At 36.8% G+C, this 21838-nt stretch overlaps 2 protein-coding genes across 5 annotated transcripts; one reads left to right on the top strand and one right to left on the bottom strand.

Moving 5' to 3' along the window:
• Positions 1-2689: 2689 nt before the first annotated feature.
• Positions 2690-4111, bottom strand: LOC18094861 (arogenate dehydrogenase 2, chloroplastic). Its single transcript, XM_006369237.2, has one exon. The coding sequence runs from the start codon at positions 3991-3993 to the stop codon at positions 2902-2904; it is 1092 nt and encodes a 363-aa protein (XP_006369299.1). The 5' UTR covers positions 3994-4111; the 3' UTR covers positions 2690-2901.
• Positions 4112-6415: 2304 nt separating this feature from the next.
• On the top strand, positions 6416-16635 carry LOC18094860 (protein ROOT HAIR DEFECTIVE 3). 4 transcript variants are annotated; one of them, XM_024593832.2, is made up of 23 exons: positions 6416-6563; positions 7371-7520; positions 7950-8016; positions 8127-8229; positions 9047-9117; positions 9228-9291; positions 9381-9446; positions 9537-9584; positions 9661-9723; positions 9834-9890; positions 10264-10422; positions 10605-10673; positions 10802-10893; positions 11603-11681; positions 12675-12840; positions 13119-13243; positions 13611-13873; positions 13961-14057; positions 14150-14314; positions 14918-15022; positions 15591-15685; positions 15776-15872; positions 16063-16635. In XM_024593832.2, the coding sequence occupies exons 1-23, from the start codon at positions 6560-6562 to the stop codon at positions 16297-16299; spliced, it is 2442 nt and encodes an 813-aa protein (XP_024449600.2). In that variant the 5' UTR covers positions 6416-6559; the 3' UTR covers positions 16300-16635. The 4 variants fall into 4 exon arrangements, 3 of the variants coding, with proteins under 3 accessions (XP_024449600.2, XP_052305077.1, XP_052305086.1); XM_052449117.1 differs by having other exon boundaries at positions 11576-11681; XM_052449126.1 differs by lacking the exons at positions 6416-6563; positions 7950-8016 and having other exon boundaries at positions 11576-11681.
• The last annotated feature ends 5203 nt before the right edge of the window (positions 16636-21838 follow it).

The following is a 21838-nucleotide window of genomic DNA, read 5'->3' as shown; positions in this document are numbered from 1 at the left end:
CATCATGGCTATACAAGGAAAGAAGAGCTGATGGTATTTAAAGACATATTGATTAGCTTATTTTGAAGAGTTTCTTAATCCTACAAGGAAGGTTAAAGGAAAGCTAAAGGAAGGCAACAAAAGTTTTCATGTTTTGAGAGGATTATTTAAAACTACAATTAATTATCCTAGACAAACAAGAAAATTAAAAGGCAGACTAACTTCAACAATCAATTTCCTAGCTTTTTGGATATCTAAAGGTGGCAACAAATATCCTAGTGTTTCTAAGATGTGAATTTCGTTCATGACATTATTTAAACTAGGAAAACGTTCATGACATTATTTAAATTAGAAAAATTATCTTAGGTTATTTTGTTTAATTAAGTACAATAACTTTAGTTTATGTGTCAAATTTGTTATTTTTATTATTCTTTTTCATGTTTAAGCTTAGTTAACATACTTTGGGTTTATTGTAAGTGGGTAAATATTATCTCATTCTTTAAAAAATTATTAAATTATTCAAAACCGAAGAAGATAAGATCTTCAAATAATAAATCTCTAAACAACTCTACATCTGTTTAAGAGGTTCCTAAGAACTACTGAATAATTTTATTTTATTATTTTCACTGCGTGTATGATAATATTTGAGAACCCAATGAATATGATTGGTGCTAATCTATTATGTGATCTTAATAGGATATGGGGACATTGATACAACAAGCAAGCCCCCCAGAGAGTTTTTGTTTTGAAAATGCTATTGCCAGCTTCATAAATTGCCTGTACAGCAATTTGATGCGTTGTTCATGGAAACAGTAAAAAAACAAAGAAGGCAAACGTGCATCTCTCTTCTTGTTTAACCCATTTATGCAACTTTTATTGTAACTATCATTCAATCACAACGAGTTGAAAGGGGTGTTTCTGAGATTCAGGAACACATGGCGTTTGCCAAATGCTCTCTGCCTTCATGTGCAGGACTGGCAAAATACTTGACCAGTGCAATGGCACCAATGTAGGAGCTTCACCCTTAACATTGTCTAGAAAGGACTTAGTTTAGGATACCTTTTTAATAATAATAATAAAAAGAGGCATAATTCACTTGGCCAAATAAATGTTAAAGAAAAAAATGTATAGTACAATAGTAGTATCATAACAGTTCAGAAACTAAGAAGCAATTTCAGTTATACAAAGTGTACCCAGGAAGAAATAATACAAGGCCACATCTTATAAGTGATGGCAGATAATGACAAATGGAATGTTCAAGAGCCCAGTCCATAGAGTTTTGACCAACTCAGAGAAGGAGAGGATTTCTATCCAAATAAAGAAATTGGAACACAAGGATTGATCAATGAGGAAAGGCAAAATATTCAAGAAAGTGAAAGACTATGCTGATGTACACTGCGAATACTACCAGCAAGGAAAGAGGGCACTTCATGTGGCAAAAGTTTAGGGCTGTACCATCACCATACCTGCCTTTTGGTTTACATAAGCAGCTGCTGTCAGTATTTTGGTCTACTTTACAGACCATGCCTTAAATGTCATGGATATTATTGGTAATTCATGTATATTGTCGATCTGGATAGTTTTCTAAAGTTATCTCCCTCCTTGTTATTTGCCATCATTTGGCCCCATGGAAATATGATCAAGTTATAGCTGCTAAAAGCAACTTGAAAGAGGGCAGCTGATGAATACAGGTTTAACTACGTTTTGGACCGTGCTAATAACAAAGTGTTAAAACCATCGCCAAAAACAGTGCTTTGTTTGAAACTACTTCGAAATCCAGTGTGGTAAAGTATTTAACTAGTTATACTCTGCAACAGGTTCCCCTCACCTGTCAGGTTCAAATGACATAATCACAGAGAGAAATGATAAAAGCTCCCGTCTCTACCATATAACGATTGTCCTTGAAAAAAGACAGAGGTTTCTCCTCTTGGTACTCCAAGGCCAACATGCACAATAAACCTAGTAATTTAAAAGAAACAGAGAAGTGCGTGTCCAATCTGAGTAGAATGTTGAATGCAAGTTCTCTGGTCCATACACAAATAGAGAGCAAAACCAGATTCTATGGCTCCCCTTTGCAGTTCGCCCCAAAAAGGAGTTTAGGATCATATAACATGGACTCTACAATCTTAACTGAAGCTTGACAAGAAATGCTTCTGAACTCTCTGATAGTCAAATCCCAAATAAGCATATACAAAACAAAAGTTTTCTGCCACAACCATACAAAAATAAAGTATAATTCAAAGCAAGATGAAATCTTCAATCACTGAGATTATAAGAAAATATTCTATATCATGCCACTACACAATAACTTGGCAAGCAGCATTACCATTATATGAAATCAGTTAGAAATACAAATAGCACAAGCTGAAATGTAGTACTTACACCAATTTGCAACAAATCCTAAATCTAACAACAAAATACGAATGTCATGGTTGTTCTGTGTTAACATTGTATTTTTTTTCTTATCCCGAGCTCTTCAATTCCTTATGGTGGTAGCTAATCATCACCACTGTTTAACTTCTTTGCATCTCAGTTGCTAATAGTAGATTCAGGTTCAAAATCTTATCATTTGACATATGTTTGTTACCATTTATACTATCCATTGAAGCAAATCAATAACCAGAAGGTTTAAGGGAATAAAAAAAATACATTATAATGCATTTGACAGAAAATATAGAATAAGTGGTTATCCAATGACTGCATTCCAAAATTCTAAAACCAAATAAAATTTTAAAGAAATTCATTAATAAATTAAATTCTCAATACTATTTACATGGCATTCCACTCAACTTTTGAGCTACGACAACAAAATAAATAAACCAAAAGGCTAACTAAGCAATTTCTAATCAATTAATTCCAAAGTTTCTTCATCCAGCCAATAAAAAACAGAAATTCTCATACCATAGAGGATCCATTGATAATTCAAGATGTTTCCTGTTTCACAACATCATCAGAAGGTGGAGCACCATTGTGAAGCAATTTCTGCACCTTAGGCCTCTCCTCCGCTCCCTCGTCAGCATTCCCAAACAACTGTTTCCTATAAACGTGATGCAATTTCCCAAACAACTCCTTCTTAATTGCCTCGAATGCCATATCCAGTCTCTCCAACTGCTCCATAGCATTCTTATTGTACATAAACAATCCATAATACAACTCGAAACTATCCCCACCTGTATTCTCCACTAAATCCAACAAAGTGTCGTACCCTTTGGTATTAATCGGCGACGAATCCAATCCAAACCTCTCCAACACTCTCCCCATAGTATGAGTAACAAACTGCGACCCTGCCGCATACCTATCATGCTCTGCACAGGTCATTTCAACCATCCTGCACCCTTCTTTGGCAAAAACATCAAGAAATCTCTCAACTCTAGTAATCCTATCCTCCTCATTACCAATCCTAACTTTATCATAAACAAAAGGCAAACCAACCCAAGAAATTTTACCACTCTCAGGTCCAAACATGGGGTGTGTACACAAGATATCAAACTCAACAGGCAAATATTTCAACAAGATATTCTTAGCAAACTCTTTAACAGACAAAACATCGACAATAAGGGTACTACGTTTGAGCCTCTGAAATGGTAAAGTCTGAAGAACCTTCTCAGTGGAAAGAATGGAAGTGCATAGGATTACAACTTCTGGGTGGCTCTCGAAGAGATCATGTGGGTTGCTGTAGAAAGTAACGCCTAGGTTTTTGGCTATATCGGTGTAGTCGGAACGCGAGTAGGCGAGGAGAGTGTGGCCTTGGCGAGAGAGAGTTTTGGAGAGGAACTGGCCGAAGTTTCCGAAGCCCAAAATGGCGATTTTGAGGGATTGGGATTTGAGGTGTTGGGTGCGGAGGTGAGACTCGTAGTCGTACGGCTGGGCGGCGTCGATAGAACGGATGCGGAGAGTATTTTTGAGAGGGATATGGAGAGAGAGGGACGGGGTGGAAGAGGAGGGAAAGGGATGGAAATGGAAGGAAAGGGAAGGGGAGAGAGTTTGGGGTACTGTTGAGATTAATGGGAGCATTTTTATGTAATTGTTGAAGAAGGAGAAAAGAGGAAGAACAAGGCCATAGACTTTTTGCCTCTCTTTACCAGTTTCTGTTACATAGCAAGTACGTTCGTGTGCTAGGCTATTTTTTTTTTCAAGGTACGAAAGATATCAAGTATATATTTAGAATCACGCTCATGACGATATTTTATGAAAATTATATTTTTTTATTTAAAAATAATTTTTTTATATTTTTAAATTATTTTAATGTGCTAAGCAAAAAATATTTTTTAAAAAATTAAAAATATTATTTTAATACATTTCCAAACAAAAAAAATACTTTGAAAATCAATCACCACTATATTTCTAAATATTTCTAAATTACGTAAGTATTTCTAGAAAATAATTATAATTAAGACTCTAAGTAATTCACTTAACTGAAATAAGCTAAATTAATTTAAATAATATCAATAAATAAATACAATAACAATAAATAAATTGAAAAATAAAATTAACAAAGTAAAAAAAATAAAAAAAACCAACCCGAGCTCATCTAGGTTAGCATGTAAATTTGCGACTTGATCGTGATCTTAGGGTAACCCTGTCAAAAATAAACTAAATAAAAATATGAAACTTAATTATCAAACAACCTAATATCAAATAGCAAAACTAAAAAATAAATAAATAAAGCAACAAAAAAAACATTAGAGTCAATCTAAGTTAACCCGTTAATACTATGATAATAGGCACAAGATTTGGATAATCTCGTAAAAATAAAAGTGAAAAAAAACAAGAAGACTAATTCCCAACAAATCAAATGTTGAAAGATAAAATTAAAAAAAATCATTTAAAAAAACAACCTAAAAAAGACTAAAGTCAACTTGTGTTAATTTTTGAAATCTATAAACTTGATCATGAATTCAAGACTAATTTCGTAGAAGATAAATCCTAAGAAATAACAAAAATAATTTTAAATTAATAAAATTTTGAAGGATAAAATTAAAAAAAATAGATTTAAAACAAAAGAAACAACAATAAAAAGAATAAAGACTAGATTTGATATAAAAATAATTTGAAATCAAATATTAAGAGACGAAATTGAAAATAAAACTCAATTATGAAAAGGATTAAAAAACATCAATAAAAAAAGTGAGGATCAAATTTAATATAAAAATTAAATTAAACAAAATGACGATGAATGAAATTGAATAAAAAAACAATAAAAAAATAGCAATAAAAAAAATAATGACCAAATTGAAAACAAAAAACAAATGAAATGACATTTTTATATTTTGGCAAACAAAAGAGAGAGAAAAAGAAGGAGAAGAAGAAAAGAAAAAAATTTATTAGAGCCCGACTACTAACACATGCACACCACCGGGAAGAACATAGAACTCGTTTCCAATGCTATTATAAAATGTGATGTTTGGACATGAGACGAAGCTTCATGTGCCCCTCAAAAGTCACGAACATTAGATATTCACTGGTATGTGCATAGCATATGCCAAAACCATTTTTGTTTATATATATATATAATACAAAAGAGCATTTAGATGCATATTTGAAAAAAAAACTCTTCAAGGATAATATGATTTACACTTTGCTTTTAAAATGTAAAAAAATTGAATTACCCTCGCTAACCTTTTATTTATTTTTGCTTTTAAAAATAATACAGTCTTTACACTATGTTTTAAAAGCTTAAAAGATTAAATTATCTTCCATCAATCTTATAATGACTCATGAATAAAGTGGAAAGATATATACTATCGTGGATTGTGGTGAATATTCTCAATGGCAATCAAAAATGTTTTTAACATGGAATCCAATTAAAAAATTATATGAATAGTTTTATGAAATAGTTCTTTAGTTTTTTTTTTTAATTTAAAAAATACCCATTTAAAAATATATTTTTATTTTTAGTTATTAAATGCATTTATACGAATCTCGTGATCACGTAACCTACATGTAAGAAAAACAAATCCTAGAAAGCAAAAGAATTATGTTTAATAGGAGTGTGACACGATAAAAACCTCTTCCAAGACACTGGTACTACACACACTAGGTTCAATTTTGTTTTCCTACACACAATCTAGTAGGAACTAAGGGATTGTTTGAGAGTGAGTTTTATTCAAATTAAATTTTTTAGTGTTTTTTAATTATTTTGATGTGCTGATGTTAAAAATAATTTTTTTTTAAAATATTATTTTAATATTTTCTAAACAAAAAATATTTTTAAAAACAACAACTATCACACTTTCATGCATCTAAAAAAATCCAATTTGTTTTATCAGGAAAAAAAAACGTCTTCTATTTTTAATTCTTTTTACCAAAGCCTAATTTTTTAATCCCCTGTACATCCTTTCTGCTTTTGTTTCTTCTTCTTCTCGCTTTTTTTTTTTAAAAAACAATTTAAAATTAAGGGGAAAAGAATTAAAAGGGACAGTCAAAGGCCACATCATTAAAAACCACCAAAAGAGCGCAACAGAACCAAAGGAATGCTCGAAAAAGAAAAAGAAAACTCTGTGATCTCACTTTTCTCTCTGCCTTCTCTATTGAACATCCGTTTCAGGTCAAATTGAGCTCTCCATTCGATCCACTTCAAATGAGTAATCTATCAATCTCTCTCTCTATCCATTTTATTTGATCACACACCGTCAATCTCCCTAACGTTTTTGTCTTTTAATTTTTTTTTCGGTTTCTGCTTGTTGCTGTTACATATGTTGAATTTAGTTAACGTGCTTTTTTTTTAATTTTTTTTTGAAGAGGTGAATTCGATCCAATTTGATTCAGTTTCTGGAGTTTTAACAGACGTTGTGATTACAGATTGATAACTATGAGTTTTTGGGTAGCTATGGAGCTTGGATCATGATTTTATGGTTTGGCTGATGACAGAAAATGTGGGAAAAGAGGATAATTTTGAGATTCTGAAAGTGTTGATTTTTTTTTTTAATTTGAGGATGAGGACCATAAGTTATAGGACTAACGTTAAGTGAGTGTTTTTGATATGAAATTGAATCTGAAAATGCCATTTAATACAAGATTGTAACTCTTTATTTTTCCCCTGCCTGTTTGTCTTCTCACCTTTTCTTGGCAACTGAACCAAGGACTGATAAATTCTCTGAACTAGGTGGTTTAGAATGACCTTTATATAAAAAACCTCAGCTTGATGTCTTTAAGAATTCTTGGTTTTGAATTGTATGAAGATTCATGTATGCTATCCTTGTTATCATCATTAACTGGCATAGAAAACTTGCGCAGATTGATATGGCGTGGGACTTTTGAGCCTAGCTTGTGCTGTTAGTTAGTAATCCTGTTTTAAAGGTTTTATCTGCATGTGTATTTAAATTAAGATATGTAATCTGGAGTCTATAATTTTCATTTCCAAACTAATGTGTGTAACTTTTGATTTCCAGAAAAGAGTGATGGTTGTTGTTCTACTCACCTGATTGATGGAGATGGTACATTTAATGATACCGGATTAGAACATTTTATCAAGGAGGTGAAATTAGGGGAATGTGGATTGTCATATGCTGTAGTCTCCATTATGGGCCCGCAAAGTAGTGGTATGCACTTTTTCAATGATATGTTAACCTTTAGTTTATTCTTCTTTGGTGTTGCTTATTTCAATTTGGTTATAAGATTTTCATGCTGTGATTTGATTTACCATATCGCTTTACACTAGAAGTTAGAACTTTATGATTCGTCCTGCAAAGAAGTTAAGGAAAGGTTTTGATTGGAGACTTGTGCTGCACTTTTTGGAACATGGTCAACCTGGAATAATTAACAGTGAAAGGCATAGCTGGTATTTTTAATTGAATTTGAACTTTGTTCTATCTAGTTTTACAAAAGTTGTCTCTGGTTCTAGTTCAATTCAAGTTCCACTCCTTTTCCAATTTTATATTGGCTAGAAATAAGTGTTACTGATAATTTACTTCTGTCATAAGGCCTATGTTGTCTGAAGAGTTTGACATTGTTTTCTATGGACCGGACAGGGAAGAGTACGCTATTGAATAATTTGTTTGGTACCAACTTTAGAGAGATGGATGCTTTTAAAGGAAGGCATGTTCTTGCATTGGTCTCCCATTGGATGATCTTTTATAGCACTTTTTTCTTGAACGTGGGAAGCTCTCTGGAATTGAGAAAGCCTGATAGGTTCCATTTCTTTTCAGGTCTCAAACCACTAAGGGAATTTGGATGGCTAGATGTGCTGGTATTGAACCTTGTACTCTTGTAATGGATTTGGAAGGAACTGATGGAAGAGAACGCGGAGAGGTGCCTTTATTATCGGTTTTTGAAATAACTTTACATAAATCTCTCTCTCTCTCTCTCTCTCTCTATATATATATATATATATATATATATAAAGTCTTATGAGGTTTTTAGCTCCCTGTAATCCTTTTATACCTTGTTTAAAATGTAAATTCATTCTGTACTGCTCAGGTATGTTCTATAATTAGTCATGTTATACCTTCTTAGATATTGAACTCTCTATCCCTCTGCTCCACATTAGTAAAACTTTTTTCATCATAGAATTAGTAAATTACTTTCACAAAAAATTGCTATGAAATTCTGAATCCGACAATCTGTAGATGATGGAGATTCTCATCTAGAACCTGCTTTGGCTGACAACAACTCCCTTTTTAGTCATGAAGGCATCTTTGAGCTGCCTTCTTTGAATTTTTTGACGATTTATGAACATACATCTCTCCAGTAGTCTACCAAAATGGTTTGTTGGTCATGGTTAGTAATTGCATTGACTTCATTCAGATATATAATTTGGAGCTGGTTGATTAAAAATTTTTCAATGTGGAACTGAAAATGCTGAGTAGTAGGGTAAAAATATTTTATAAAGACCCTTATTTGATGTAAGCGACAATCCTCAAATCAAGGGTTAGAGAAATGGGTAGGATGGAAAGTTGTCCTTTTGTTGTATATTAGCAAAACCTATGCCATATATTGACTACCATAGAGAGAAATAGCACATTAGCGGGTCTTTCCTGAAAGTGTTTTTTCTTCTCTTAAAGCACAAAATGGATCAGTATATTGGTGTTTGCTTTCTCTTATCTAGTGTTCTTCACTTCTTTTTTAGGATGATACCGCATTTGAGAAACAAAGTGCTCTTTTTGCCCTTGCTGTCTCAGATATAGTATTGATCAACATGTAAGATCTCTGTCTTGCACTGGACCTAACTTTTCACCCTTTTTTTTTTTTGTAATGTTTTGGTTCTCCATAATTTGTATACATGACCTTTCTAAGAAATATTTTTTTAGGTGGTGTCATGATATCGGTCGTGAGCAAGCTGCAAATAAGCCTCTTTTAAAGACTGTGTTTCAGGTAAACTTGCTTGTTTTGTCTGCAAACCTTCAACATGGATTTTATAAAGTTTCCATGGTTTTGAACTTGATGGGTTTGTTTTCTCTCAGGTCATGATGCGATTATTCAGTCCTCGCAAAACAACTTTGATGTTTGTGATACGTGACAAGACAAGGGTGTGTTCCTCTCTCTTTAATGCTAGTTAATGTTGTGGCTTGACTGTGCTTTTCTTTGTGTCAATTGTGTTGATCTTTGGCTGTTTACAGACACCTCTGGAGAATTTAGAACCTGTTCTAAGAGAAGACATTGAGAAGGTAAATGGAACCATGCTTCCCTTCTTATTTATTGACTTAAGGTATTGCCTTTAACCTTTTCCTCTTTTAACTGCAGATATGGGATTCTGTTCCCAAGCCTGAAGCTCTCAAGGAAACTCCATTGAGTGAATTTTTTAATGTGAGATGTCATGTTTTTGTCTGAATTTATTTTGAAATGTCCTTTTCTAGAAGGTGGAAATGTGGAAGATTGATATTGACTTTGTGATATTTCTGATACATGATTGGCAGGTTGAAGTTGTTGCTCTTTCTAGTTATGAAGAAAAGGAAGAGCAATTCAAGGAGCAGGTAGGAAAAATATGTTTCTTGTGATCCTTAAGCAATATCATAACACTGGACATCTTGTTATTTTCGATTGCTTTTCTAAAATTTATTCTTGAAGAAATAAGGATCCTGGGCATCTGATTTTCCCCCCTTGTTCCTCACTGTCTTTAGTGTTGCGTCCAAATTAAATGGATGTTAATATTCAACCATTCAGTTTCAAAGTCCTTCCATTGTCCCCAAGATTTAAATGTATCAAAATCCTTCCATTGTCTCCAATATTTAAATGGATCAAACTCCTAGTTGCCAATCATCTAGATTCTATTTTGTGATCTAAACATCGAGCTAGAACTTAGCTAGCATAACTTGTTATTTGATAGACTTCTCCCTGTCAATGAAGGTTGCTACTTTGAGGCAGCGATTCTTCCATTCTATTGCTCCTGGTGGGCTTGCTGGAGATCGGCGGGGTGTAGTTCCTGCTTCAGGTTTCTCTTTCAGTGCACAGGAAATCTGGAAAGTTATTAAGGAGAATAAGGACCTTGACCTTCCTGCTCACAAGGTAATTTTGTGAATATTTACTTAGCAGAGGCTTAGAGTAAGTGCATCCACATTTTGTTAATATCATATATGATCTCCATATTCCTGACCACAAGTTAGTTTTGTGAATATTTACTTAGCAGGGGATTAGGTTAAGACATCCACATTTTGTTAATGCCATTTGCGATCCCCATATTCTTGCAGGTCATGGTTGCTACTGTACGCTGTGAAGAAATCGCCAATGAAAAATGTAGTATTTTTGCTGCAAATGAGGTAAATGGTTATATTGTATTCTGTTTTTTCTTTCTTCCTTTCTCATTTCTACTTATCTCTAGATTTTTCCAAAGTGGCAAGTCTAAGCATTGACACTGACCAAATAGGGTTTATTATATCTCCCGCAGGAGTGGTGTCAAATGGAAGAGGCTGTGCAATCAGGTCCAGTCTCTGGGTTTGGAAAGAAGCTTAGTGCAATTCTAAATTTTACTTTGTCTGAGTAAGTGTTTTTTCCCATCGTGTTATATATAAATTTACAGTGGCTCTGCTACTGATGTTTTTTGGTCTGGGGATAGCAAAAGGCTTTAGGAACTGCCTTAAGATTTGACATAAAGTTGGCTGAAGAATTGTAAGCTATATCTCTATTTTTGCGAGGTTCTTATATGCAGGTGGAATTGTGCTTAGTTCCGCATGTCTCATCCAACATGAGAGTATTAGAAATTTAGAAGCAGCCCGTTAGACTGTAATGGAATTTATCTCTTTAAAATTCTAATAGAAGTGGGGAATAATATGCCTACTGTAACTGGGGGCATACTCTAACAAAGAAGATTACAGTAATTTTTCTGGCTTATGAGGGGACATTGATTTCTTGATTATAATGTATCAGATTTCATATCTTGTTATTATATTGCTTTCAGAATTTCTTTAATCCTTGCACTCAGATTTCATATCTTGTTATTTTAAGTTGGTCCTATCATTTTTTTTTTGCAATGGAATAGGGTGTCTTTTTTTTTTGGCTGAATAGGAGATTTCCTATCACTTATTTTAAGTTCGAAGGTAGTTCTGCTTCATCTATTGCTGCATCTTCAATTTTCTCTACTTTGTTATTATCTGGGAACCTTCTATTCAGTACTTGTTTTATGACTTAAATATCCTTTTAAAAACTTTATTTATTTGGTTAGCATCAATAATGGCTTTTCTAATTCTAGGTATGATGCAGAAGCTATATATTTTGACGGAGGAGTAAGATCTGCAAAGCGAAAGCAGCTTGAGGAAAACTTGCTACAAGTAATCAATCTTTTAAGATGTTCTTTATTAAATTTATTGTAGTTGTTTTGATTTGTGAAGAAGGCTGAGATATTGCCATAAAATTGAGAACTCAGGATATTGATTATTGAATTACAGTCAATGCCTGTCCATTTGGGACCAAATGCATGTTGATGTTGATATTTAAGTTACTAATTCTTTTGATTGAGTATAAATTTATAGCATGATCCTTTTATAGTTCAGGGAAATGGTCCCCAATAGTCACATTTATATTGGAACCAGATTCAAACTAATTTACATTAGCGCTCAGTTAATTTGAGCTGTATATTAGAATGCATGGAGGGAAAACCTTTAATGCCAATGCATGTGACTGCATAGGGACCACCAAAGGTTGCTGGAGGAGTCCTTAGGGCATTACATCAAACCTTTTTATGCGATTGCTCTCTTATTACAATGAAGCATTCAACTCAAAAAAAGTCAAGCTAGTTGTCAGGGAGGCCTGTATATCATGTTAAGTTATTCCTTATGGCAGTGAATGTTGGTTACTAAGAGTTGCTTGCACATAAGAACATTGGATGTGTGAAATGCGAAGTATGTGTACTGGGAGGAAGGTAGTGATGCATCTGATTGAGGTAAATTGAGGGAGTGCTGTTTGAGATGGTTTGGCCATGCATAGATCTACAAAGGCATTGGTGTAGAAGGGTGATTGGCTGCAATTCCTTGGATTAAAGAAAAGAAGGGATGGATAAAAAATGATGTGGGCTGAAGAGGTGAAAGTTGAAAGAGGATATAGTATTAAAAACTATTAAAGCTTGTTTGTTCTCTTAACATAATGGATAATAGCTTCCTTAGTGCCCACTTAATTAATTTGGTCCGAGGTTTGTTTCAGTTAGTGCTGATTTGAATTTCTGTCTTCTGCAGTATTTGTAGCAACTTCAACTGTTTTTCTTATCAAGCTTGATATCAAATTTACAAATAACAAATCTGATTAGTTTTCTTGTTGTTGTTTGGTAGCTTGTCCAACCAGCACATCAATCCATGTTGGGTCATATAAGGTCTGGAACTCTTGAGAATTTCAAGGAAGCATTTGAGAAAGCTTTGAATGCAGGGGAAGGGTTTTCTTTGGCAGCTGTAGCTTGCACTCAGAATTACATGGCTCAATTTGATGAAGGGCATGCAGGTAAGACTAAGTGACTCAAATTCCTTTTGCCATTTGATTATTAGCTTGAATGATGTAGAAACAAGGCTTAGAAAACAAAGCTTCCAAACAAACAGAAATAAACTTTAGCACTCTTTATTTTTTAGGGGAAAAATATTGAATTGGCTGTCGCAGGACTAAAAGCATGAGGATGGAATGATCAGCTATTTGGTTCTTCCATCTATGTAACTGTTGAAAAATTAGCTTTACTGACTGGGTTCACTAAAGTATATCTTCTCGTTGATATATTATAATCACAGATGCTGTTATTGAACAAGCAAACTGGGACACATCTAAAGCGAGGGATAAGCTTCGTCGTGATATAGATGCACATATTACTTCTGTCCGTGCAGCCAAACTCTCTGAACTTACTTCATCATTTGAGGTACAGTATTCTATGAGTAGCTTTTCTTGCTTCTGTGTGTGCCAGCTTCATTCTGTGACTGTCTTCAATTGAAGATAAGTTAAGATTCTTGAGAAGCTGCTGGGAAACAGTGGAAATCTTAAAACTAATATGAAGAAATGCTTAGGGAATTTAGTTGTGTTTGAAGTGTAGTCTTTGCAGGTCAATAATTTTCATGTTTGTCACTTTGTTTCACACATTATGGATTTTATATGTTGTGAAACCTTGTTAGAGGCTGACTTATTATTAAAGAAGTTGGGAATGACTGATGACAGTGGTTGCATGGTTCAGACTTGCACACCAAAGAAATTTTATAAATGCTAAAATAAAATTCTTGGACCACCTGCAGGCTAAGCTAAATGAGGCATTATTAGGACCTGTGGGAGCTCTTTTAGATGGAGCTACTAGTGAGACATGGCCAGCCATAAAAAAACTTATGCAGCGTGAGACAGAATCAGCTGTTGCTGGGATCTCTAATGCACTTTCTGGTTTTGACATGGACAAACAATCCAAGGACAAAATACTTACAAGTTTGGAGAATTATGCAAAAGGTGTAGTTGAGGCAAAAGCAAGGGAAGAAGCTGGAAGGGTCCTGATCCTTATGAAAGAAAGGTACCAACCCCTTGCATTTTTCCAATTAAGTTATTTTTATTGTTTCATATCCATCTTTTGGAGTGTGAATGTAAACTTTTCATGCAGGTTTTCAATATTGTTTAGCCATGACTCTGATTCAATGCCACGGGTTTGGACTGGAAAGGAAGACATTCGAGCAATTACCAAAACTGCTCGCACTGCAGTATGATGAATACATATTTCAGCAAACATTGAATCTTAAGTTTTGTTTTGCTTTTGGATGTCAACTAATTTCATTTTTTTTAACTTTTCCAGTCCTTGAAGTTGTTATCTGTAATGGCTGCAATCCGTCTGGATGATGATGTTGATAATATTGAGACTACACTATCATCTGCTTTGATGGATACAAAGAACAATGCTGCTGTTAAAGACAGAAGTATCACAACATCTGACCCTCTGGCATCAAGCTCTTGGGAAGAGGTGGCTTTTTCTTATTCCTGAGCCTTTTCCTGGTGCAGCCTATGATAATGTATCTTTAATTTTCCTTGCTACTATCGTAGAAAGGGTATGTAATCAATTATTCAAGAAATGAATTTTTAGAGACCTAAATACTAGATCAGTTTTCTAGGATAAATTGTTTGAAACTCCCGAAATTTCTTTTAATTGTTTTGCAACTCTGAACTTTTTTATATCAATTTACAGATGGTTTTGCATGAATTAGGTCTTCAATTCTAATTGGCTGTTTTTATGCTAGTAATTTGATCAACAAATTTCCCTAATTCTGCATTTCCAGAACATGGTGGTGGGACTTGTAATTGTGGATCCCATAGATAGTGCACACATAGATATATAGCCACAAAGGTGTCTGCTATACTGGTGCAGAGGATATATGTTGGATATCTACAAATGCATCTCTTTGATAAATTAATTGGGAATTGCATGATGGGCATTATACCCACGTACTGGCACCAGAGTATTAATCATTGCTTAAGATCTCTCCCTCTATTTGCATGCGCCGACGCTAGTGGCCTCTTCTTCACCATAAAGCATGTTTTATACCTGGATTTGGTTTTTCTACTGCAGATTCCATCCTCAAGGACATTGATCACACCTGTCCAGTGCAAATCTTTGTGGAGGCAATTCAAGTCTGAGACAGAGCATGCTGTCACCCAGGCCATTTCTGCTCAGGTACAGTATCGTTACATATATCATTATGTATGCAAATGTATTTTTATCTTTTTACATAGTGGTCAGATTACGATTGTCAACATATAGACAGAAAATAGTGTACTCTTCTCTTTGCACTTCTGTGCTTCGTGTTTACTGAATTGTGCCTGGGACAAGGCTTGTCCAAAGAAATAAAATTTGAGATCCTAGTCCCAATTGGTCAGTTGCATGGAATGCTGAACATTTAGTGATATCTGGGTCTTAAGAGTTCAAAGGTAGCAACATGCTACAGGATGTGGCAGGTGCAGTGCAAAAAATATAAGACCAGGCTTCATATCATGGCCTTGGATAACTGTATAAATACCAAAATTGGAAATAAAGTATTGTCACTGTACCGAGCAATTTAATGGCTTTACATTCTGCTTTTCAGTCAAAACACTTATGGTGCTGCGTCGAGTGTTTTATGTGTCGTAAATGTTACATTGCTAATTCTTGGAATTCAATTATTGTGCCATTATGGTTGAGATAAATGGGTAAATGAACCCACTGTTTGTGTGGATGCTTCATTGATTTATCCTTTGTTTTTTAGGAAGCCCACAAACGTAATAACAACTGGTTACCACCCCCATGGGCAATCGTTGCCTTGGTTGTGCTGGGATTTAATGAGTTTATGACTCTTTTGAGGTAACATGTCTGTGGAATTAAGTTTTTTGGTGACAGATTATATCCCTTGTTTGCTGATATTATTTACTTTGGCATTCTTTTTGGTGGCAGAAATCCTTTGTACGTGGGTGGCGTCTTTGCTGTTTTTCTACTCATTAAAGCCCTATGGGTGCAGTTAGACATTTCAGGCGAATTCCGCAATGGTGCTGTAAGCTTCAAACCAGTCTCATTTTTGGTCCCTCTTCCACGCACATCTTATTTTCAACAAATTCCTTTAACCCTTGAAACTAGCATCTTAACGGAGACCACCAAACTTTTCAAACTGGCTTTTAAAATTTCGTGCTTGTTCAAATTACTTGTGAGCGTGCTTTCTAAACTCGTGGTCGATATGTTTACAGCTTCCCGGGCTTCTTTCTTTATCTACGAAGTTCCTTCCCACTACTATGAATCTTATCAGAAGACTAGCAGAGGGGCAGAAACCCATGACTACAGATCCTCGGAGAAACCCTGCTCTAGCATCAAAATTTTTTCAGAATGGATCCAGCTCTTTTAGTGATTCCTCATCAAGTGCTTCCTCTGGGATAACTTCGCCAAAAGAAGGGAATGAGTACTCGAGCACCTTAAAAGACGACTAGGTGAAAATAGCTATCTTATCAGAAAGCTTTCCTGCTCGCATTATTGTGGGTTGTTGCATGTGTATGCATGGTCCACGATTTTCAACTCTTGCAAGCATGTGAGAGGAGCAGATTTTGAAGGCATGAGTTTTTGTGCAAGTGCCGCATACAGGGGGGGCTGGTTTATTGTGAGAAAGCAAGCCCAGCCTCCATCAATTAGTTCTTATGGTCGTTTTGCATCTTTTTATATATTATTTTGCATGAAAGATCAGGTTAGTATCCTTCCTTTGACTCGGAAGTTGTTGGAATCCGAAAATGGAGTGTTGCTAAAATAAAAAAAAATATTCTTTTTAATTATATCTGTTGTCCAATAGAATTTTAAGGAAAAAGCGAAAAGAAAAGATTTCAAGAAAAACGAAGAGGGGAAGACAAAAGAAAGGCTATGCTCGTAGCCTAGGATGTCTAACAAGAATGAACTAGGGTTCTTGTCTTTTAAGAACCTCCAAATTGGCTGAAATGATTAAAGGCTCGTAATGATAGGTAATCGTCCTTCATTCACTTGAAATTCAGCCATGGCGTACAGCTGAAATCTCTTCATCGTTGTCTTCAAATGTTTTGGTCGTATGCAGAAATAAATTTCAATTTGGGGAATCTGATTTTCTGGTATTAGGAAACTGCCAGCCTCCTAGTTTTTAGCCTGTGACGGCACCCTGTCTGCATTTATTGTATGGACGGGTCATTTTCAAACTTTTTATGGTGGTGAAGAGCTTCTTTATTTTCTTCACCTTCTTTATTTAATTTTCTGTTGCACGGCGCCCTGTCTGCATTTATTGTATGGACGGGTCATTTTCAAACTTTTTATGGTGGTGAAGAGCTTCTTTATTTTCCTCACCTTCTTTATTTAATTCTCTCTCTCTCTCTCTCTCTCTCCTCATGAACTAATGTGTCCTAAATAATCTAAATAATAATAATAATAACAACAACAACAACAACAACAACAACGTACCTTGCTGAGCTCTACTGGACCGTAGGACACGTATACTATAATAGTGTTAAACGTGCACGAGGTGCACACTTTGGCAGGCTATCCAAAACAATGCCTAAGGGTGTTGGCAGCCATGCTAACAGGAGAATAAATCGGCAGCGCGGATTTATGCGACTGTAGGTTTGTCAAAGAAAAATCGGCAGCGCAGATTGTTGACGAACATGGGCTTGACGATGAAATGTCCAAGCTCGGCAGGAAAACTCGTCAGGGGCATAGGCTGATGAGAACAGGGGCTGTCAAGGAATTCGGCTGCGAAGACATTGGCAACCCGCACGCAGATGCGAATTCGGCAGCGCGCAACGACTTGTGCAAGTCATGGGTTCGACTTGGCACGATCTGAAACTTGGACGAATGACTGTCCAAGGCATACGAGTGACTCAACAGCTGACGAAGCAAGAGCTGGCAGATGGGGCTGCCAGGTGGGCATGCAAAACGTGGGTTAGTGGCAGTCATGGTCTTCCTAGATCATGGGATCATGGGGCAGAATGTGGGTGAAGTGACAACATCATGGGGGCAGAACGTGGGAGCATAACTGGGGTGCTCTCCAAGCTGCTGAGATCATGGAGAACATGGGGGAGAAAATGCCCCACTATGTCCTGAAAAATAAGAGATCATGGGTGTGCCCTACAGCTCACATACTTGGCTATAAATAGTTGTTGATGCTCTTAGATGTAGAGATAGAGAGCATACGAGATAGGGAATGCATAGAGAGGAAATAACGTGTGTAAGCTTGATTGTGTAGCATGCGAATTCTGTGCATAGCACACATTGTGTAATCCTTTGTTGACGAGATAAATAAAGGTTGAGAGTTCTTCTTATATTCTTGGTGTGCTTTGTGATCTACTTGTGTTTGTCTTCTAACTTGGGAAAGTGGGGAAACCTCTCGGGTGAGGGAAACACTTAGTTACTAGGCAAACACGGGTGGGATTGGTGAGGGAAGGCTGAGTCTAGTGAGGGACTAGGCTGCCGCACGGGTTTATTCGCGGAGCGAAAAATTACCCCGTGACAATTGGTATCAGAGCGCGGTTGCATTCTTGGCAGAACGACGAGACTGTTCTGTGGACAGCAGATCGAAGGACTGATTTGTTGAAGCTATCGGTGGGATAGTTTGCGAAGTTGGTATCTGAAGTTTTATGTCAACGGGTATGGAGACTATTCGGGAAAGGTTGCTTCGTCTAGAGGGATGGATGGGTGAAATTCCTGATGAAGAAGATCGTTCAGTTCAAGATCGACTTGAGTTGGCTATGGAAATCGCTAAGAAGGCTGTTGAACAGTATGTAGAACTTGCGGCAGAGATGAGCCGAAAGTTGCAAGCTGTTAATGCAGAATTGGCTGTCTTGAAGCAAGCAGTCGCAGCTGCATCAGGGGGTGCAGGCTCTTTTAAGCCTAAGGTTCCAGAGCCGAAACCATTCGATGGGGTGTGGAGTTCCAAAGAGTTGGAGAACTTTTTATGGGACATGAAGTAGTACTTCAGCGTGGCAAAGATTCGGTTGGCTGAACAAGTTAACATCGCAGTGATGTATCTCACGGGAGATGCAAAATTATGGTGGCGGACAAGGTCCAAGGAGGATCTTAATGCTGGTAGGCCAAAAGTGGAGACATGGGAGATTCTGAAACGTGAGTTGAAAGAGCAATTTCTATCCAACAACACGTCCTGAATTGCAAGGGAAGACTTGAAAAAGTTGCGGCAAGATGGGTCGGTAAGGGATTACGTGAAGAAATTTAGTTCTTTAATTCTGGATAATGATAATATGTTCGAGGAGGACAAAATGTTCAATTTTCTGTCAGGACTTCAGTCGTGGGCACAGTTGGAGTTGCGTAGGCAGAAAGTTTCAGACTGGTCTTCAGCCATTTCGGCTGCTGATGGGTTGGCAGATTTTAGAGCAGGCGCTAGCGAAGGGACTACTGGAGCATCTTCTGTTTCGTACCCACTGATGGATAGGTACGAAATGAAAAAGAAGAAGAAAGGGCTTGGTGGGGGAGAGAACCTAAACAGGCTGATGGCAACGGGAAGTTAGAAGCCAAGGGCAAGGAAAAAGTTTCGAAATCAAGTTCGGGCTGTTTTATTTGCGAGGGGAAGCACGTCGCAAGGGACTGCCCGCTGAGAGCACAACTTAGTGTTATTTCCGTGGAGAAGGATGGAGAAGGAACGACATACGTAAATCCTATACGTGTGCTTAACACTAAGTAAAAGAGTTAGTGGCAAGGGGCCAGCCTAGTTGATGAGGACTTAGGCATGGCCAAACTGCCTTAGGCGAGGCAGAATTGGAGGAGTCTGATAACTTTGATGATGGACAGATCATGGTTTAACTCTAGGCGTGAGGATGCGCCAGCGAAAAGCACACTGCATAGAACTCGGCAGCGATGGACAGCGGCAGCCTTGCATGGGCTGAGGCGAATTCGGCAGGAAGAGTTGATTGCTATACGACGGACAAGTAAACAATATTTAAAATTTTTATAATTGCAATTTTGGGGCACGCAGAATGGTTGGAGAACTAGATGTTCGTATGGGAGCTCATGTGGTTCTTCGAAGTGATTTTGTGTTGATGTATTTCGTGAAGAGGGATGGACACTTTGGAGACGCTTGCGATTAATGTCTGGACTTCATGAAAACATGATTGCGAGTATGATGTGTTTGACATTTGTGGAAAGCTAACGAGCCAAAACAGAATGTGTCACAACTTGGTTTTGAAACAGGTTGACGAAATTCGATGGACTAAATTGTTGTTGAATGTGGGCAAAGCTAGAGGTTTCGTGGGAGAAACATGGATTGTGACGAGGAACAAATACGGTGCGAGGGTACTTCGAATCTGTCTGACGAGGGCATCAGGTTCTTTTGGTGGGGGTGGATTGTAACAGTGTTAAACATGCACGAGGTGCACACTTCGGCAGGCTGTCCAAAACAGTGCCTAAGGTTGCTGGCAGCCATGCCAACAGGGGGATAAATCGGCATCGCAGATTGTTGACGAACATGGGCTTGACGATGGAATGTCCAAGCCAGGCAGGAAAACTCGTCAGCAGCATAGGTTGTCGAGGAATTCGGCAGCGCAGGAATTGGCAGCCTGCACGCAGATGCGAATTCGGCAGCGCGCAACGACTTGTGCAAGTCATGGGTTCGACTTGGCACGATCTAAAACTTGGACGAATGACTGTCCAAGGCATACGAGTGATTCAACAGCTGACGAAGCAAGAGCTGGCAGATGGGGCTGCCAGGTGGGCATGCAAAACGTGGGTTAGTGGCAGTCATGGTCTTCCTAGATCATGGGATCATGGGGCAGAATGTGGGTGAAGTGACAGCATCATGGGGGCATAACTGGGGTGCTCTCCAAGCTGCTGAGATCATGGAGAACATGGGGGAGAAAGTGCCCCACTATGTCCTGAAAAATAGGAGATCATGGGTGTGCCCTACAGCTCACATACTTGGCTATAAATAGTTGTTGATGCTCTTAGATATAGAGATAGAGAGCATACGAGATAGGGAATGCATAGAGAGGAAATAACGTGTGTAAGCTTGATTGTGTAGCATGCGAATTCTGTGCATAGCACACATTGTGTAATCCTTTGTTGACGAGATAAATAAAGGTTGAGAGTTCTTCTTGTATTCTTGGTATGCTTTGTGTTGTGCAATCTACTTGTGTATTCCGCTTGTCTTCTAACTTGGGAAAGTGGGGAAACCTCTCGGGTTGTGAGGGAAACACTTAGTTACTAGGCAAACACGAGTGGGATTGGCGAGGGAAGGCTGAGTCTAGTGAGGGACTAGGCTGCCGTACGGGTTTATTCGCGGAGCGAAAAATTACCCCGTGACATATACCATGTTGCCTTTGAGGAATTTATTTTAAATCACACGGTCTTAAGAAAGTTATTAGGGAATGATATAGTTTTAAAAAGTTTTAGGGAAATAGTATAATTTATAAATAATTGTTATTAGAAATCATGGTGGGTGAAAAACTGTTATTTAGAATAATGATTTAAATAAAAATTATGATTTAGAATCGTGGTTTTCATGTAATTGCTATTTTTAATAGTGGTTTTTTAACAACTGTGATTCAGAATAGCAGTTTCATAACAAAATCGTGATTCTAAATCGTGTTTACGATGCATTTATAAACACACCTTTTTTTCTCCATGGCCGTCACTCCTGAAAGAAAAGGACCCTAAAAACAAAAAAAAAAACTCAAGAGAAAACACCGTTCAATCGCCTAAAACACCATCCAATCCTCCACCAAAACACTAGAATCATCTTCCCCTTGTCTCCACGAGTATTTCTACCATTTTGTTTTGTTGCAAACTGTCAGCCCAAGCTTATATGTCTAGCCTCTTTGTTGCCATAACCGGTGGAATTGCCACCTACACATCACAAAATCAAGGTAAAACATTAGCATTATCTGTTAGTTTGTTGGGTTTAATTATTGAATTGATATATTTTATTTTTTGATTTAATTAAGTATTTGTGTTGTGTTCGATAATTAGGTATTTGTGTTGTGTTTGATAATTAGATAATTTTAGGTTTTGGAT

Source organism: Populus trichocarpa, chromosome 1, assembly GCF_000002775.5.
Source record: "Populus trichocarpa isolate Nisqually-1 chromosome 1, P.trichocarpa_v4.1, whole genome shotgun sequence".
NCBI lineage: Eukaryota > Viridiplantae > Streptophyta > Magnoliopsida > Malpighiales > Salicaceae > Populus > Populus trichocarpa.
Note: the sequence above shows the minus strand (reverse complement) of the source record. Positions and strands in the feature narration are given on the sequence as shown.

Excerpts from the sequence above, each read along its gene's own strand:
- LOC18094861 (XM_006369237.2), bottom strand. The coding sequence starts at position 3,993 with ATGCTCCCATTAATCTCAACAGTACCCCAAACTCTCTCCCCTTCCCTT.
- LOC18094860 (XM_052449117.1), top strand. Across the intron at positions 9,118-9,227 it reads GATATAGTATTGATCAACAT|GTGGTGTCATGATATCGGTC; the intron begins GTAAGATCTCTG and ends ATATTTTTTTAG. Across the intron at positions 14,315-14,917 it reads CATCAAGCTCTTGGGAAGAG|ATTCCATCCTCAAGGACATT; the intron begins GTGGCTTTTTCT and ends TTTCTACTGCAG.